Raw genomic sequence first — 18905 nt, 5'->3', positions numbered from 1 at the left:
CCCCAAGTCTGGTTTTAGACTGCTGTTTTATGGCCTGGAACCCCGTCCTTGAGCCATATATATTCCATCTTAATTTATGGAAGAGGGAGAAGACCTATGTCCCGTGTTCATGTTGATCCTCCAAGTGTGATGCTCTGCCCAAAGAGATGATGCTGATGAGAGTAGTGAGACCCTGGCACAAGCTGCCCAGAGAAGCTGTGTGTGCCCCATCCCTGGAGGTGCTCAAGAACAAGGTGGATGGCTTTGGGCAACCTGGTCTGGTGGGAGATGTCCCTGCCATGGTTCCTGCTATGGTTGGGATTGGATGGGCTTTAAGGTCTTTTCCACCTCAAACCATTCTAGAAGTCTGCGACTTCATGATTCTGTGGTTCCATGATTCTGTGGTTCTATGATTCCATGATTCTGTGATTTCATTATTCCATGATTCTATGGTTCTGTGGTTCCATGGTTCTATGATTCCATGATTCTATGCTTCTGTGATTTCACTGTTCCATGATTCTGATTCCATAGTTCTGTGATTCCATGATTCCGTGGTTCTACAATTCTGTGATTCTATGGTTCCATGATTCTGTGATTCTCTGGTTCTGTGGTTCCATGATTCCATGGTTTCCATAATTCCAGTGAGCACACCGCAATCCATCACTGCTTTGGACACAGAGAGATGAACCCCAAGCCCGTCTCAAAGGGCTTTTGTTCTGGGGTCTTTGTTCCAAAACAAGCCAGCAGAAATCACTCCTATCCCTCCAAGATGATCAAAGCATTGAGGAATGATGGCTAACCCCACTTGGGATAGCTCCGGGCTTGAGCTGTGCTGGATGGGGATGGCTGCAGGTATGGCTCCAGCATTAAGGTTTTCCTCCCTCTTCTCCCTTGCAGGGCGGCGGGCTGGAAGCCCTGACGGAGCGGTTCCAGCCCCAGCAAGCCACCCCTCCGCTGATGATGGAGCAGAAGCCCGGCATGTACCCCCAGCCTTACTCCTCTGCATCTCCCACCACCAACCTCCCTGCCGCCTTCCCCGGCATGGTCCGCCAGAAGCCGTCCTTCGGTCCCATGCCGGTGCAGGTCCCGCCGCCGCGCGGTGCCTTCCCCACCACCATGGCCATGCAGCCCCGGCAGGCGCTCAGCCGACCCCCCACGGCTCCCAACCAGCTGCGACTTCAGCTGCAGCAGCGGCTGCAGGGCCAGCAGCAGGTAAAGTCCCCCCAGCCCGTAGCTGGATCCATGGGTGGGAGGGATGCAGCGTCCTCCCTGCAGCACCAGTTCTGCAGTGAGAGGAGATGGGAAGGGCTTTGAGTATCCGGAGGGTGGGTGGACGCTAAGGGGAAGTACTGCTGGAGCATCTGCATCTGTAGCTGAAAAACCTTCCTGACTGTCCTCCCTCCCCTGCAGCTGATCCATCAGAACCGGCAGGCGATCCTCAACCAGTTTGCAGCCAACTCCCCTGTGGGCATCAACATGAGGGCAGGCATGCAGCAGCAGATGACCCCGCAGGTAAGGGGGATGCAGCATGGTGGCACAGGGCAGCTCAGTCCCATCTGCTCACTCCTTGGGGATGGGAACATCACCCACCATGCAGAGGGGTGGCTCTAGATGTGCCTTTGTGATTCTTTTTCCTCCCCCTTTACTCCGTCCCCTCCACCTGGGTAAGGCACAAAGACCTCATTATTGCTTAGAGACAAATGTGCCAAGATCGTTAATTGAGAGGGATCTTTGGGAAATAGATGCCATCCTTTAAATACCAGAATCTCCAGTGAAATCTTCTTAATGATCCTGCAAATCCCCAGGCCCTGAAGTTCTTGTTTCACTTCTAATAAAGTGGATAAAACATCTGCTCCCTGCAAGGAGGAGTTGGAAAGCGTAGCCGAGTTCTGGTAACTTTATTCCACTTCTCTGAGAAGCCTGCAAGTTTCGTTAAGCATCACAACATCTCTGGTGGGGAATATAAGCTGCAGATGGAGGGACCCAGCGCTTTCCATCAGAGCTCCCTTGGCAGTTGTGATGGCGCTGTTGCTCTCCCTTGCTGTGCTGCATCATCCTATGGTGATGGATGGGAGCAGTTCTGGCCCAGCAGCTGGGGAAGGAGCCCAGTGCCAGGGGAAATGTCATGGGGTGATTTCATGGGGTCAGGGTCGGAAATCCGGGGGTTGGACGCTCCTTGCTGGGAGCCTTCCCTGAAGAGCACAGGAGCAGGTCGCCCAAGGAGGCTGTGGATGCCCCATCCCTGGAGGCATTCAAGGCCAGGCTGGATGTGGCTTTGGGCAGTCTGGTCTGGTGGTTGGCGACCCTGCACTTAGCAGAGGGGTTGAAACGAAATGGTCATTGTGGTCTTTATCAACCCACGCCATTCTATGATTCTATAAAGGGCACAAGAAGTGGCTTTTGCTGCATCCGCTAGAAGTGATGACCCAATAACGAGGCGATCATACCTGATAACGGGGCAATCATGCAGGCTTTCCCATTTGGCTGGCAGACACAGCCTGGATGGGGTCCGATCCTTTGAGATCCTCAACCACTGATTTGTACAAACCATCCAACCTACAGCATTCCCCCATTAGCTCCTTGGTGCTGTGTTCCCTTATTTCCCCCGGCTTCCCTTCACAAATCAAGGCCGGGTGCCCCAAACCGAGGCACAGGTTGTCGCTCCCGGTGCTCTGAGCTGTACACTGAGATGCAAAGAGGAGTTAACTCTTAACATCTTCCTTCCCCACAGCCTCCCCTCAACGCCCAGATGCTGGCCCAGCGCCAACGCGAGCTCTACAGCCAGCAGCACCGGCAGCGGCAGCTCATGCAGCAGCGAGCCATCCTCATGCGCCAGCAGAGCTTCGGCAACAACCTCCCACCCTCAGCCGGGCTCCCGGTGCAAATGGGGGCCGCCCGCCTCCCCCAGGCTCCCCCACAGCAGTTCCCTTATCCCCCCAACTACGGTACGAGCCCCGGGAACCCTCCCACCTCCACCAGCCCCTTCTCGCAGCTGGCTTCCAGCCCTGAGGCCGCGTTGGCCAACCGCGGCGGCATGGTGACCAGGGGGATGATGGGCAGCGTCGGAGGGCAGTTTGGCACCGGGATGACACCGCAGATGCAGCAGAACATCTTTCAGTATTCCGGATCAGGTAGGTGGGGATGGAAGGGACTGTGTGACCCTCTTGGCACCAGAATTTCTGGTTAGGGGGCGGTTGGCAAGGGAGTGAGCGAACTGGAGGGGTGGAGGCGTAGGAGAAGAGCAGGAATGACCTTAGCAAATCCACATTTAGCAAATAGCACATGGGATGGACTTTGCTGCCTTTGGGGTTTTGCTTGCATTTACACCAGTGGTGTAAAAGCAGTGGGGAAGGATAGGCAAAGGGCACAGCCTCACCGCCACCATTTCGCACCGCATCTCACTACTCTGCATATCCCAAGCAAATCTTTCCTGGTTGAATCCCCTTAAAAATAGATAATTTTGGCAAATGATTCATTTCTTTGTTCATTCTTTCTGCAAAAAGGAAACTACAAAGCAGTTCTCTAACTTGTGCTTCCTTAAATTTATATGCTCTATTGTCACTGGGATGTCTGAGTTGAGCTGCAGCCCGCTCACACTTCTTGCCTGGGCACAGAGCTCTGATTACATTGGTGAGCCTGTGCAGAGGGTTGCATGGATGATGTTGGGTGCTTGAAGCTGCTCCCATTCAGCAGCAGTGTGGGGTCTCAGCATGGCACACGTAACTGATGAGCGGAGACCTGCTGGAGCCACCTTTGCCATTGTCTTGGCATTACCTTGGCTATTTTCCATCCAGGTGTGGTATGAAATAGGAGCACCTGCTGGTGGAAACCACATGGTGGGGCAGTTTCCCCAGTAATTCGTCTATGAGTTATTTGAATTTGAGTGATAGAGCTGCTTGAGATGAAAACCAGAGACTCCAAGAGCAAATGTCACAGCTTTGATGGCAGCAGTTGCAGGACAAGGAGGAGGAAGAGGGGAGGCTGCTAATGGGTCCCACAGCTGATGCTGTCTGTCCTTCCTTCCCCAGGCATGGGTCAGCAGAATGAGCCCACCTTCGCCCCGTCGCTCAGCCCCAGCAGTCCCCTGATGTCACCGCAGCTCCCTCCATCACAAAGCCCAATGCTGCAGCCGGCACCTCCTGCACCGGGCTATCAGTCACCTGACATGAAGACCTGGCAGCAGGGAGCCATGGGGAACAGCAAGTAAGGTCATCATGGCGTCATTGGGTGGGTCGGGCTGGAAGACACAGTAAAGGTCATCTAGTTCCTACTCCTCATGACCTGGGCTAGGGCAGCCTGGGTGGGTAGGTGGGATGTTGGAAGAGCAGACAGGACACCAAGAGCAGACATGGTGACACCAAGGGGACAGTCAGAGTCCCAGCCTGGCTGGGCCCATGTCCTGTGTCATCACTCCATGTGCAAGTCAACCACTGACCCATGGCTTCATGCTCACCTCGTCTTGGGATGGCCAGAAGGACCCAGAGCAGTGGTTTAAATCAGTGAGGAGCTCTTGGAGTGAGGTGGCTTCATTATGTCTTGTGAAAGCTGATTGACTTTGGAAATGGGACAGTGAATGGGGCCATGTCTGGCAGTCCCAGTACGGCCCACTCTGGTGCCTCTTAAAGATTCTTCCAGCACTGAGCTGGGGAAGTGAGTAGGAAGAGCCATCAGACTTCTGCTGGGTTTTGTGCAAGTCAGGTTGGAGCTTCAGATCTCCAGAAGTGAACAATTAAAAAGCTCATCTGAGGGCGGTGTTGCTTTGTGCCTGCAGATAGCTCAGCTGACCTTCCCTGGTCAAGCAGAGCTTTGTGTCACCTCACCCAGGGCTTTGCATTGCTTCCTTGATGGTCCCCTCTTGTCCCTGTTGTCCCTCCTGCCCCACCATGTCACACTGAGGAGCAGAGGGCAGATGTTCCTACAGTAGTCACCAGCCTTAGAGGGCTTCCTCGGGTGGCTGAAGCTCCTCTGATGGCTCCACGTGCTTCATCCCTCCCAGAACAGGCAGGCAGAGGGCATCCTCCCACCAGCACCTGACTAACCCTTTTCTCCCCTCTCCATCAGCGTATTCAGCCAAACGGGGCAGACCCAGCCAGCACCGGCCCAGCAGGGAATGTACAACAACATGAGCATCACCGTCTCCATGGCAGGAGGAAACACCAATGTCCAGAACATGAATCCCATGGCGGGACAGATGCAGATGAACTCACTGCAGATGCCTGGGATGAACTCCATGTGCTCGGAGCAGGTCAGTGCCACTGCTCACAGCCCTCCCCAGCTTTCTGGAGGGTTGCTTTCCTAACGGGTCTTCCCAGCTTTGTTAGATTCATTTTTTTCTGTAATTTCTCCATTTACAAGCAGTGCGTATCCCAACCTTCACCTGGCTGTGGGTTTTAGTGCTGGGGCTTTGCCACAATGCATTTCAGGATTCCTCTTTTCCAGCCCTTCCCAAGAGGGATGCAGCAGATATCCCTGCTCCATTGACACTGCTCTGAGCTGTGTTAGACCCAGGGAAGGCTGCAGCCTCTGTGTCCTTAGGGGAAGGCAGAGCATCCCCAGCACCTCCAGAGCTGCTTTGGAAAGGTGTTGGGGTGGGTTTGCACGTCTCCTGGTGGTTGCACCCGAACTGAGGGGCAGGCGTGGAGACCTGCACTTGGCTGACTGTGCCTGGGACACTGCCACCAGCCATGGCCAAGCACTGTGGCTGTTTGAGGCTCTGCCCCTCCTGAAATTTTAGCTGCTGGGGTTTGTCTCAGTGCCATTAAGCTCCTTGGAGCTGCTCTTGGCTCATTGAGTTCGTGTGGGAGTGCTGCAGGCTGGGGCTTGCAGCTTCCCCAGTGGCTTTTCCCCCTCGTGTCAAATGCATTTAGTGACATGCCATGCTCCCTGGAGACCACGTGTCCCTGGCAGCAGCCCAAGGCAAAGCGCAGGAGGTTGAGAGAAAAGCAAAATGGGTCCCAGCCTCAGAAAGAGAGGACGCTTGCACTGCCCCTTGGGCTCCCCCTCCCCAAACCCACCTGGGCTCTGGGTTTCCCAGACCCACCCAGCTCAGCTTGAGGGGGTGTGATGAATGAATGCCCTGGGGACATCCAGAGCCCACGCTAAGCTTGGTTATTGCTTTTGACAGGTAAACGACCCGGCGCTGAGACCCACAGGCCTTTACTGCAACCAGCTTTCCTCCACTGACCTTTTGAAAACAGAAGCAGATGGGGCGCAGGTCAGTAAGAAACTGCTAAGCACATCTCAGGTACAGAGAGAGGAGTTTGCTGTGCTCCCAATAAAACCTGAACGTTCCCAGCCATGCCGTGTCAGCACGCTTGGCACCGGGCAAGCTGTTAGCCAGGGCTGCTCCAGTTTACGGGGCTGGGTCTGACCCTGCTGGTCACCCTGAGAGGCAGTGGGTGCCCTGTCCCTGCAGACAGCCAAGGTCAGGCTGGACGGGGCTCTGAGCACTGATGGAGCTGTAGGCATCCCTGTTCAGTGCAGGGAGTGGGACCAGATGGCCTCTAAGGGTCCCTTCCAATTTGGAGATTCTGTGGTGCAGTGGTGTTTGGGGACCTCGAAGAGCTGCTCACTGAGCAGAAACTCTGCAGCCAAGCTGGGAAATAGCTGAGCACAGGAGGTGCTCAGCCCCATCTGTCTCCAAGAGCAGCCCCGGGGTGACAGCAGCGGGAGGAGTTCTTTCCTAGGCTCAGGTCTTCAGTCTGAAGGATCCATCCCGGGGATGGAAGGGAAGGCGATTTGGAAGGGAAGGTCCGGAGGGAGCGGGGAGGCTGCGGGGCGACGTCTGTCTGTCTGTCTGTCCATCCGTGCCTGCCAGTCCGAGCGCCGATGCCCGCGGGCTCCGTGCTTTGCGCTCACACCGCCTGATGAGTCTCCTCCTTTCGGACCACCCCGCGGGCTCCATCCTTGCGCTCACACACTCCGGCACATGGCCACGTGCCGCCACCGCTCTTCATTTTGTAAAGCAGCTCCGGACCTCACTCGCCTCCAGTCTGCCCCGTGCCGCTGCCTTACGGCTGCCCCTTCCTGGGACGAGCCAAGCTGATTTTTCTCTTTTTTTTTTTTTCTTTTTTTCTTTTTTTTTCTTTTTATTATTTTTTTCCATTTTTTTTCCCGATTTTTTTAATTTTTTTTTTTTTTTCCCGAATGAGCAACGTGTGAACCTTGCCGAGCTCTGATCCGAATGAGTGCAGCGGTTTTCTTTTTGTAGGAAAAGAAGACAGAAGAGTTCTTCTCTGTGGTGGCTCCAGACTAGAGGAAGTCTCTAGTGAGTTTCCACTTCACGTAGTTCCCAGTCCGTCGCCGCCGGCCCCTGCCCCATCCCCGCTAAGAGCCCCTCTTGTCTTTTGTGTCCCAGCAGGTACAGCAGGTTCAGGTGTTTGCCGACGTGCAGTGTACAGTGAATCTGGTAGGAGATCCCTACCTGAACCCTCCGGCTCCCCTGGGCGCCCCGAAAGCCGCCGCGGTGCCGCCGACCCCGCAGGGCCAACAGAAGAGCCTTCTTCAGCAGCTACTGACTGAATAACCGCTTTTCGAGGAATGTGAAAAAAAAAAAAAAAGAGAAAAAGAAAAAAAAAAATTTAAATAATGAGACGTACAGAGATATATAAATATATATATTATATATTTTTCTGAGATTTTTGATATCTCAAACCGCAGCCATTCTTCAGCTCGTAGTGTTTGGAGCAAAAAGGGGGGAGGGGGGCTGTTTCCTTTTGTTTGGGGGGTTCTTTTTGTGGGTTTTGTTTATTCCCTGCCCTCTTTTTCTCCCCCCTTCCCTCCTTTCTTTCCACTTTGGTTTCCATTTCCCCCCGCCTTTTTTCCCCCTTGTTTCCCTTTTTTTCCTCCATTTTTTCCCCCTTTTTCCCCCTTTCCCCCCTCTCTTCCTCCCACCCCCCTTTTTCTCCCTCCTTGTTTTTTTACAAAACAAACAAACAAACAAAAAAAAGAAAAACCACAAAGCGTTGGGCGTTGGCGACGCGACGAGGCGGGACAGTCGGTTTCATTGAGCCAAACTTAAGAGATGATCCTTATTTTTGTAATCAGTTCGCTGGCTTCTTAAATCTGGACGAAGGTTTCTCGGGGAGGCGGGAGGGGAGGGGGAGAAGGCGGCTGGAGGACTGCGGCGGCAGCGCAGGAGGAGGAGGAGGAGGAGGAGGAAGAGCAAGCTCAGTTTCAGCTGGATCTGTCACTGATGACGTCTCGGCGCGGGGCACGGATGGGGCTGGACGTTGGATTACTGCAAACAAGGCCGGGTTGAGTCACGCTTCAACAACAAACCTTCTCTCCCCTCCGCCCCGACCCGCTTGTGCGTACAATCAGCTTTTTCTAGCAATCGTGAGTTTGTCGGTTTTAAAGAAAAAAAGAGAAAAGAAAAAGACAAAAAAAACAAAAAACAAAAAACCCACAAAAAACAAAAAAAAAAAAAACAAAAAAGAAGCAACCTACGAAAGCAAAGAGTATTTTGACCCACTGGGTTGGTTTTTTTTTTGCCATGTTTTATGCTGGTTTCGGGCGCCCGGAGGAACGGGGGCCGACGATGTGTATATTGCAATGGGGGAAAAACTAATAGGCAAAAAAAAATAGAGAAAAAAAAAAAAAAAGGCCAAAAAAAAAAATAAAGAGAACAGTTTGGGGCAAAAAAAGCGCAATAATTTTTAGGGGGAAGGACGGGGGGAGGGCTCTGTCAATTATTGTAGATAAAATTTTCTGATTAAATATTAAATAAAATTAAGCAGTCGGTTCTTTCTGCTTTGATTGTGTTTAACAGCTGAGGTAGCTTAAACTATTTAAAATAATAATAATAAAATAATAATAATAATTGAATTCTCTGTCGGGAGATAGCTTATTTTTTCCCTCGAGCCTGTCACTGTAAATAGCTCTGAGCTCTGTATAAATTTGTTTTCTTCTCTTTCAGTTGGGGGTCGCTTTTAATATTCACTGCTGACTTTTATGAGAGTGGGGGGCGATGGGTTTTTTCTTCCCTCTCTCTCTCCAATCGCGCTGGTGTGTGGAAAACAAATGTGTAGCTTTGTTGATTGACATTTGCAAGAGTTAAAGATGACGAAAAAAAAAAAGAAAAAAAGAAAAAAAGAAAAAGAAAAAAAAAAAGACAAAAGAACCGGAGTTGCCAGCTGACGTTTCGTTGTCTCTGTGCCGACGCATCCCTGGAGAAACGCGCTGTTGATGGGCGCTGGGGTGATGGGGCCCAGCCATGGAGGGGTCACTGTGGGGTAAGGGTACTGGCCATAAAGCATCGTGCTTTGGGCCTGTCACTGGGCACCACCCAGAGGTGGTGGGTCCTCCCAACCAGTCCCAAAGCCCTGCAGTGTTTGAGTCCTTCCAATCATCACAAAAACCCTACAGCGTTTGGGTCCTCCCAACCAGCCCTGACACCCTACAGTGTTTGGGTCCTCCCAATTGGCCCCAAAGTCCTACAGTGTTTGGGTCCTTCCAGTCAGCACAAAAACCCTACAGTGCTTGGGTTCTCCCAACCAACTCAAATGCCTTACGAAGTCTGTTGCTGCCAACCAGCCCCCAAACCCTACAATGTTTGTTCCTCTCAACCAGCCCCAAAGCCCCACTATGTTTGTTCTTCCCAGCCAACCCCAAAACTCGACAATGTTTAGGTCCTTCCAGCCAACTTAAAAGCCTTACGATGTTTGTTCCTTCCAGCCAGCCCAAAATCCCTATAATGTTTGGGGTCCTCCCAACCAACCCAAATGCCCTACATTGTCTGTTGCTCCCAACCAGCCCCCAAACTCTTCAATGCTTGTTCTCCCCAACCAGCCCTCAAACCCTACAATGTTTGTTCCTTCCAACCAGCCCCAAAGCCCCACAATGTCTGTTGCTCTCAACCAGCCCCCAAACCCTACAATGTTCGTTCCTCCCAACCAGCCTTGAAGCCCTACAATGTTTTGGGGTGCTTCAGCATTTTGGAGAGGGAAAAGGGTGGGTACTTGGGTGCTGTACCTCCTTGCTGGTGGTTTTCTGCCATGTTGGGTGCTGAAGCAGTGGGTGGGGAAGAGCATCACAGCTGCTGGGGTTCTTCTAGTCCCACCCTTGCTTTCCCTGAGGGTTTGTATTGCACCTGGGCAGTTGTGGTTTGCTTTGGGCTGAAGGCAACAGGAGGAATGGCTCCTACATGCCTGAATTGGGCAGCCCCCAGCAGGTGTTCTTCGGCTTTGGAAGTGGGAGTCCCGGCTCGCTGGCTGATGGTGCCGTCTGCTGTTCACAAGGCTCTTGGCAGGGATTTGCTGCATGGTTCTGTGCAAACAAAACCAGACAAACCGACCTCTGGTTGGAGTGAGCCGCGGGTTCTGGCTGCTGGAGGGTCACTGTGTCACGGTGACCACAACCGAAGTGCCACAGCCTGGGTGGCACGAGGTGGGGACGGTGGTGTTGGTGAGGGTGGCAGCTCACGGTCACAGCCGTGTGCTCCCCATGGGATGGGGGGGGAAAACGGTTCTGAAATGTCAGAGCCACGGGAGGATGCTTCACCACAGTCCAACCAGCACCAAAGCAAGGTGCTCTGCCACAGCCACCCTCCTCTGTTTGGAACAAGAGGTGATGGCCTTAAATTGCACCAGGGGAGGTTCAGGTTGGATATTAGGAACGATTTCTTATCATGAAGAGCAGTGCTGCAGTGGCACAGCTGCCCAGGGAGGTGGTGGGGTCACTGTCCCTGGAGGTGTTCCAGAACCGTGGGGATGTGGCACTGAGTGTAGTCAGTGGGCACGGTGGGGTGGGCTGGGGTTGGGCTTGGGGATCTCAGAGGTCTTTTCCAACCTGAATGGTTCTATGATTCTATGGTTCCCCAGAAGTGGAGCATTGGCTTCAGAATGAGCAGAGCAGCTCAGAGGGCTGTGCCAGGCATACAGCATGGTAAATCCTGCAAGACACAGGGAACCCAGGACTGCCCAACCCAGCCTGATGCTCTCCCAGGTTTCCTTGACTGTGCAGAAGGGTGGCTGTGTAGGTTTTTGTGGTTTTCAGGTCACCTCCCACATTAGTGGGAAACAAAAGTGAGAGAAGCCAACAACTCATGCTGCGAGGCATCATACAACAGCAGCATCCTGCAGAGACACCACAGCATCCAGGAGAGCTGCAAAGAGGAGGAAGCTCTCAAAGCATAATGCGTTGAAGCAATGAAAAGAGAGAATTAATGCTACCACAGAAGTGAAAGGTGAGTTAAGCAGCACTGTACGCACTACATATGGGACAGAACAGGAGGGATCATGTTAAATTCATGTTTGAGACAGGGGAGGTTTAGGTTGGATATTAGGAGGAAGTTTTTCCATCCAGAGGGTGGTGACGCACTGAACAGGTTGCCCAAGGAGGCTGTGGATGCCCCATCCCTGGAGGCATTCAAGGCCAGGCTGGATGTGGCTCTGGGTCTGCTGGTTGGCGACCCTGCACGCAGCAGGGGGTTGAAACCAAGACTGACTGCATGCAGACACAGCGACTCCATAGAACTCACAGTCACATGTTGCAAAGAATATTTAATCCTCTCCAGCAAACATCTGTCTTACACTTTTTAACTGCTATTGCACAACAAGAAGGCTGACAGACATTAGCACTATGCTTCCGCCCAGGGGCAAGCGAAACAGTGGCACAGGAGGAGGGCTTGTAGGAAAGCAGGGGTCACTTCAGCAACTTGAACTTCTTCAGGTGTGGGTGCACTTGGTCCTTTGGGTAGGGCCTGAGTGCCAGGCAGCTGGGGACGTTCTCGGGCTGCTCTGTCCACACTTCGTGGTCAATGCTGTGCTGCTGCAGGGTCTGTGCCAGTGCGGTCAGAGCGGCCTCATCCGGAGCCTGGGGACAGACAAAGCTTGCTGTGAGGGCTGGCAGTACCCCTGGAGGTAGACACACATACGCAGTACACTGGCATACATATGCTCTCTTTTTCAAGGTCTCACAGATAGATAGGTGCTGATGTCCCTTTGGGCACGCTCAGTGGTATTTAGGGTGGTCGAGTGCCCACCTACTTCTTCCCCTTTTTTCACCATCAGCTTCGTCACTGAAACCTTTGACTCACTTTCGTTCACTTTTCCCCAGCTTGGAAGATTTCCATTGTTTATTAGGCCATGGTCAGCCACTTCTTAAAAACAACGTGTGTGGAACCCAAGGAAAATGTCCTTGCACGTTTTGAGGCCAAAGATAAAAGTATTCTATTGTGACTCCAGTACTTCTCGCAAGGCGAAATCATTGAGGCAGAAGATAAAAGTGTTCTGTTATGTCGCCAGTGCACAAATATCGAGGAAAAACAAGGCTGTTCACCCACTAAAGCTGAAATGGAAAGTTTTAGAACTATCACTCATGGATTCCTTTTGTTGAACTAATATATTGCTTCTCAAAGTAATGTATCAATCCCTATTGCCAAGCAAGCCAACCTACAGCAATTCTGCTTTACCCAGGAACTTGGGACGTGCAGAATCAAACTCCATAACCACAAAGCAGTTATAAAAGCAGGCATGTTTTATCAGTGCTGCACACATACAGTGGGTGCAAAGGGGGTGCAAAGGGGGTAACCCCTCCTAGTTTGCACACCGTGAGGTTAAGAACAGTCATAGAGACAAGTCACACATATGCCACGCATAGGATGGACATTACAATTACTCCCAAGAGATTATTATCATACTCTCCACCCCTAGCCCAGCCCCTTTTAGCACGTGTACTGAGTTATGGTGGTGGTCTTCGGGAGGGTCATAGGATGAAGGCTTGGAGTCTTCCTCTTGTTGTCCTTTTTCACCTTTGGTCTGAGTTAAGCCCAATTGCTGACTCTGTCTTTGTGGTTTATCTGTTACATTCTTTTCAGGAACAGCGTATCCTGGCCGGATGCAGTCCTCTCAGCTTTATCTTCCCTCGCTTTACAACCCTGTTTTGTATATCTTGCTTCCCTTTATCTTCCTCAAGCAGTTCAGCAAGGTTTGAATAACTGCTTCCCTTTTCTTTTTTTAACAATTTTAAAGAAATACATCTATTCCATCCACATCTATTCCACATCTATTATATCACCTGAAGCAAAAGTAACACAATAATGAAAGGGCACAAGTAGGCTTCTCACACATAGAGAAGCCAGGGCCTCCACACAAGGTCGGAGTGCCCCATTACAGAGCAGCCTGGAATGCAGCAGGAGGGCATCAAGACACTCCCCCGATCCTCCTCATCTCCCCAAGCCCCAGTATATCACTGAAAGACACGATGCCAAACTTATTTCCATCCCAGAACCAGCAGATGGTCAGAAGTAATGGCCGAGTGGGCAAATGTCACGATTTTGGTACCTATAAATTACTTCTAATAGGCATTCTCTTCCTGAGCATACAACAATGAAGAGAGTTTATGTAGAGGGTGAGCAAGGAAGACTGCTGAAGGAAGTAAACACGCCGTGGAGTGGGCTGTTGTGGTACTACAAGGACACTAGATGGCTGCAGAGCCCATGGAACAGAAGAGTGAAAACTTCATCACTCACTACTTGAGAGAGGCGTGTATATGTTAATTATCTCGTGGAGGCATTGTGAATATGTAGTACCTGCAGAAATATAACGAGCTCCTAATCATGTAATCTTAGAAGCACTTATGGTGGAATTATCCCCAGTGCTTCCCAGCACCGCTAACAAAGAATACCTGCTTAGCAGTAACAAAGCTTGGCTGTTCAGCTCCTCATCCTGACTCTTTGAGTCAGTCGGGCTCTGCAGATGGGAACGCCTCTGCTCGGCTGCAGGACCCGATGAGAACAGGACTCCCTGGGTGCCCCTGGAGAGTTCTCTGGAGGGACTCCTCGCCTCAATCGGATCGCTGTGGGAGCAGACAGGGACCGTCTGACAAAGGTATTCTTTGCTTTCGAGTTCTGGGACTGGCCCACTGGGAGGCTGCCCGTGAGCTGGCTGAGATCACAGTGGTGGTTTGGGGGCCAGTCCATTGGGAAGCCACCTGTGAGCTGGCTGAGGTCGCAGGGTCGGCATAGGGCCGGTTGGGATACATTTGGAAAACACCCAACTGTAGGTTCGGTCTTGCTGGTCATGCATGGGCTTTGAAATTCAGGTTCGGTAACTTTTTTTGCTTTGTTAAACATATTATACTCTGCTTAATGCCTAAGGAAAGCGGGTACACAACAACAGGACCCATTCCTATAAGCAAGTGTCCTATAGGCAGGGCTCAGTGCTGGGTAGATAACTTTAGGCAATACCTTCAATGCTTTACTTGTAATTTCTGGAGGGAGTTGGATCAATTGTTTTAATGGTACATGGAATTATAATTGGAGTTCGAGGTATCTTTGGAATAGTGATTCTGGTAGCTGCTGCTGTGTTAAGTGCCCGTGTATGTTAATCTGAACTGCATATAATGGGTGGTAAACAGAGCGGGGGGATTGCGAAGAAGAGCCCCCTGGGATGCGTGCTGGCTCATTGGAAGGATATTGGGGGACCTCCTGGGGGAAATGTAAACAAGAAAACTCTGATCAAATACTGTAACGAGTGGTGGCCGCTGTACAACCTGGAATCTCAGGAAAAGTGGCCGTTTAATGGCACTCTGAATTATAACACTCTACTGCAACTGATGTTGTTTTTGAGGAGAGAAGGGAAATGGGATGAGGTGATATATGCTGATATGTTTTTCACTCTACGAAACCACCCAGAATGGCAGAAGGGATGTGGAATTAACTGGGCTCCACGGGATCCTGTAGTGTTGGCTCTAGAGAAAGATCAGAAGAGGCCGAACGGGACGTTAAAGCAGTGCTGCTCAGCTTGCAGCATAGGAGAGAGGTGTCTGACAAATGGGGGTGGAGAGGAAAGATTAGAAGATTACGTCCCTCCGCAGGCTGGGAAGCAGAAGGGATTCTCAGATGAGGAAGAACAGGAAGCAGAGGCAGTTCAGAAGGAGGTAGGAGCAGCCGGGGGGGGTTCTCAAATCACTGCAAGAAGTGGCAGCAGAAAGGAACTTACAATAGTGGCGCCTCTATGGCAGGCTCCAGGAGTGAGGGAAATAATCAAAATCAAGGTCCCATTCCCTAGGGATGATTTGGATATCTGGAAGGAAGCAGTGAAAAGTTACGGGAATGATCCCTTAGGGGTGGCAAAAAGGTTTGACTTGATTGTTAAAAATCAGGATCTTGACTGGAGGGATATAGATTTAATGCTCGATGTCATGTCTGAAACAGAAAAGCAGATGGTATTGAGGAGTGCTCGGACTCAAGTGCAGGCACAAATCACTGCTGGTGCCCTGCAGGGAGAGGTTGAACAGTATGTCCCCCTACGCGATCCTAAATGGAACCCAAACAATCCTGCAGAATATCAGCTGTTAAAGCAATACAGAGAGTGGATAAAACTCGGTTTAGAGAATGCAATCCCATTACCAGCAGCAAACTGGTCAGCTGTGTATGCAGTCAAACAGGGGCAGACCGAAACCCCTACAGAATTTTTGGATAAACTCACGTCTGCTATGAGAAAATATACCCCTTTGGATCCCTCATCAGATATAGGGCAACAGCAGTTGGCAACACTGTTTCTGAGCCAATCCTCTGAGGATATCAGGAAGGAACTTCAGAAGTTAAAAGCATTGGACATAAGGGACCTGGATAGATTAATTGAGGAGGCCTGGAGAGTATATAGAAACAGGGACAGAAAGGAAAGGAAGAAACAGGGAGGAACAATAGCACCAGAGCATGGCCTGGGGACCCAGAAACCCCCACAGGGAAGAGGTAGGGGGGGTTCTGAAAGGGCCCAGGGAGGGTTCCGCCCCCCGCTAGACCAGAATCAGTGTGCAAACTGCAGGGAAATGGGACACTGGTGGAGAAGCTGTCCCAGGCTGAGGGGGAGGAACCTCCCCTGATCGCAGAAGCCAAGTGATGGGAACCTGGGGAGTCTACCCTAGCAGACCCTCTGGTTAAATTGCAGCTAGGGGACCAGGGTACAGAGGTTAATGTTCTGGTGGATGCGGGTGCCTCTTACTCTGTGCTAAATGAAGAAGTATCACCCGTATATGCTGATATTGTAACATACTGGGAGTTACTGCCCAACAAGAAAAGGCTACTTTTTGAATCCAATTAAATACAGGCTGGGAAAACAAGCAGGAATACATAAACTCTTGTACACGCCAGGTTCTCTGCTACTGTTACTTGGGCGAGATTTATTAGAACAACACGTTGCAGAGATTAAATTCAACAGAGGAAAATCGGAGCTAGGGCTCAAGGAAGATCAACTGATTGAAATTTTAAGCCTGGCTTTAACACAGATTTGGGAAAAAACAATGTGAACAAAGAAATTATGGAATATCTAGGAGTGCGGGCATCAGGGATGCCCAGCAGAGCAAAAATGCAGCCCTGCTAAGCTAAAAGCATGAGCCAGCCCAGTCAGGGTAAAGCAGTACCCTTTGAGGATACAAGACCATAAAGGAATAAAAGTAATAACAGATAACTTTCTGGAGTTTGGATTATTAATTGAATGTGAGTCTGAATCTAACACCCCAGCCTTGCTGGTGTGAAGTCAGACAGCAAGAGCTTATTGCTTGGCGCAGGATCTGAGGACCATCACTAGGATCGTTGAAGACATACACCCAGTGGTGGTAAATCCATACCCTTTATTAACCAAGCTGAGCAATGAGCAGGTGTGGTTTACCTTACTGGATTTGAAGGATGCCTTCTTCTGCCTGGCTTTAGCCAAAGTCCAAAGTTACTTGCCTTTGAATGGGAAAACCCTGATACTGGGAGGAGGGCCCAGTTAACCTGGACAGTGTTACTCCAGGGTTTTAAGAACAGCCTGATAATTTTTGGGAGTCAGATGACTTGTGAGCTTGGGCCCTCCACTCAAGGTGGAACTTTACGTGGACAACCTCTTCATTGCCACAATAACAAGAGGACTGTGTACAGTGGACTGTGAGCATGCTTAATTTTCTTGGTTTAAATGGTTATCGAGTTTCTCAACAGAAAGCTCAGTGAATTCAGCAGCGGGTGATCTGCATTGGATTCAAGATCTTGGGAGGACAAAGAACAGAACAAAAGGAAGTGATTTGCTGAACACCCAGACCGCAGATGGTAAAAGAGCTCAGAACCTTCCTTGGCATGACAGGTTGGTGCAGAATATGCATCTCTAATTATGGGCCGTCGGTAAAACCTTTATATGAATTACTGACAAATAATTGGTCTGTGCTGACATGGACTGGAGAGGCAAAGAGGGTGTTTGAAGAACTGAAGAAGGAAGTAATGAGAGCAAGCTACTCAGTAATGGAGTAGTAGCTAGTAATAGAGCAATAGTAGTATACAGTAATAGTATAGAGTAATAGTAGAGTAATAGTAATAGAGCAGTAGCTACTACTGACAAGGTGATCGAAGCACAACCATTACCTGTGGGGACTTCTGCTCTGAAAGCTGAAATAACTGCCTTGACAAGAGCTTTAGAGCTGGCAAGAGGAAAAAGGATAAACGTATGGACAGATTCTAAATATGCATTCGGGGTGGTACACGCTCATGGTACCATCTGGAAAGAGCGAGGATTGCTCACAGCACAAGGAAAACAAATTAAGCATGCCGAGGAAATCCTACACCTATGGGAAGCTCTAAGTCTACCAAAGAGAGTGGCTGTTAGACACTGCAGAGGACATCAGAAAGGCAACACTGTACAGGAGACCGGAAAGAAGATGGTGGATCAGGTGGCAAAACAGGCAGCTGAGGGAAAATAAATCACTGTATTAACTTTAATTCCAGATGGTAAACTTCAAATCTCTAAACCTGAATCAGAACCTGCAAAGCATTCTAGAGAGGATAGGGATTTAATTAATGAAATAGAAGGAAAGGAGCAAACTGAGGGGTGGGCATATATACACCTGAGTCACAGAGATGAGGTAGATGGAGTAATGTATAGGTATGAAGACTGCAGATCTTGTCTGTGCAGCCATCTGGAATACCTCTGAGCCTTCAGCTAAAGAACAGTTAAACATCCCACTCTTAAACAGCGTGATAATGCCTTTACAAATGAAAAACCCTTGACAAGGCTATCAATAGGCTCATTATGTTGGAAGACTCCTAATTTTGGGTGCTGGACAGACAAGACCTGAGTGATAGAAAACGTAAGGAGAAGTTAAATAATTAGCAATATACGTGTATAGCTAGCAACAATTCATGTTTAGCCAGTATGAGTATATATGTAATATATTGCACACTCATACACATTGCAAGAATATCCCGCACAAGAGATGGATGCAAGTAGGAACATGTCTGCCTGAAGAAGCAAAGGGAAGACCTGACACCCCCTGGTGCTCTTTGCTTAAGAAAGGAAGAGAAAGGAAGTTTCAAACATATGGGGGTCGTAAAGGAAGCCTCGCTTTGAACATACGGGGGCTGTAAAAGTACGATAAGAGGAACTTGGCTTGACGCTTGAGGTGCCAAGGACTTTAGGCAAAGAGAAGTTTTCTTCCTGGATTTCGGATGACAAACCCACGCCTGTGACCACATTAGAGCATTTCACTCAGTGCCACATCTCCACAGTTCTGGAACACCCCCAGGGACGGTGACCCCACCCAGGAATACGACTGAGCGCAGCCACGCACAAAACGACCCGCGGGACCCAGAGCCGCGTAAAGACCCCGCCCCAAAATGGCCGCCGCCCGCTCCCCTCAGCGCGGCGTTCCCGCCATGCCCCGCGCACCTCCAGCACTACGGTGCGCATGGCGCCGCCCGCCGACAGGTAGGCTCGAGTGTCGGGGTGATGCCAGTGCGCGTGTGCAGCGGCCAGCGCGGCGTGGCACCCCTGGGCCACCACTGCACCCAGCGACCACGAGCGGGCCAGGTCCCCCCGCAGCACCACATACTGCACCAGCGCCGTCGCTGTGGCCGCTCCCGCCGCCGTCCCGGGCGCCGCCATGTTGCTGTACGGGGAGGCGTGGCCGCGCATGCCGGGTGCCGAGAGGTATGGGCGCCGCCATTTTGTTGTACG

General features: G+C 50.8%; 2 protein-coding genes across 16 annotated transcripts in view; one reads left to right on the top strand and one right to left on the bottom strand.

Moving 5' to 3' along the window:
- Positions 1-8805, top strand: part of NCOA1 (nuclear receptor coactivator 1) — a 156427-nt gene extending 147622 nt beyond the window's left edge. For 9 of the 13 annotated variants that reach the window (NM_001012882.2, XM_046938959.1, XM_025148794.3 and 6 more), the window contains 7 exons: positions 877-1191; positions 1390-1491; positions 2711-3110; positions 4008-4182; positions 5041-5224; positions 6104-6193; positions 7337-8805. In NM_001012882.2, the coding sequence (NP_001012900.1) occupies positions 877-1191; positions 1390-1491; positions 2711-3110; positions 4008-4182; positions 5041-5224; positions 6104-6193; positions 7337-7504 (1434 nt within the window). In that variant the 3' untranslated portion in view covers positions 7505-8805. Of the gene's footprint in view, positions 1-876; positions 1192-1389; positions 1492-2710; positions 3111-4007; positions 4183-5040; positions 5225-6103; positions 6194-7189; positions 7247-7336 lie in introns of all 13 variants that reach the window. The other 4 variants (XM_025148795.3, XM_040697230.2, XM_015285107.4 and 1 more) reach the window with 3 other exon arrangements.
- PTRHD1 (peptidyl-tRNA hydrolase domain containing 1) lies at positions 8260-18904 on the bottom strand. Of its 3 annotated transcripts, XM_040698101.2 has the most exons (3): positions 18618-18904; positions 14922-15005; positions 13641-13776 (listed from the first exon to the last, which is right to left on the bottom strand). In XM_040698101.2, the coding sequence occupies exons 1-3, from the start codon at positions 18861-18863 to the stop codon at positions 13765-13767; spliced, it is 342 nt and encodes a 113-aa protein (XP_040554035.1). In that variant the 5' UTR covers positions 18864-18904; the 3' UTR covers positions 13641-13764. The 3 variants fall into 3 exon arrangements, with proteins under 3 accessions (XP_046795386.1, XP_420022.4, XP_040554035.1); XM_046939430.1 differs by lacking the exons at positions 13641-13776; positions 14922-15005 and adding an exon at positions 8260-10245; XM_420022.8 differs by lacking the exons at positions 13641-13776; positions 14922-15005 and adding an exon at positions 11461-11793.
- Position 18905: the final 1 nt, after the last annotated feature.

Source organism: Gallus gallus, chromosome 3 (assembly GCF_016699485.2).
Source record: "Gallus gallus isolate bGalGal1 chromosome 3, bGalGal1.mat.broiler.GRCg7b, whole genome shotgun sequence".
In the NCBI taxonomy this organism is placed as follows: Eukaryota; Metazoa; Chordata; class Aves; order Galliformes; family Phasianidae; genus Gallus; species Gallus gallus.
The sequence above is the reverse complement of the archived record's forward strand: the minus strand, read 5'-3'. Positions and strand labels throughout refer to the sequence as shown.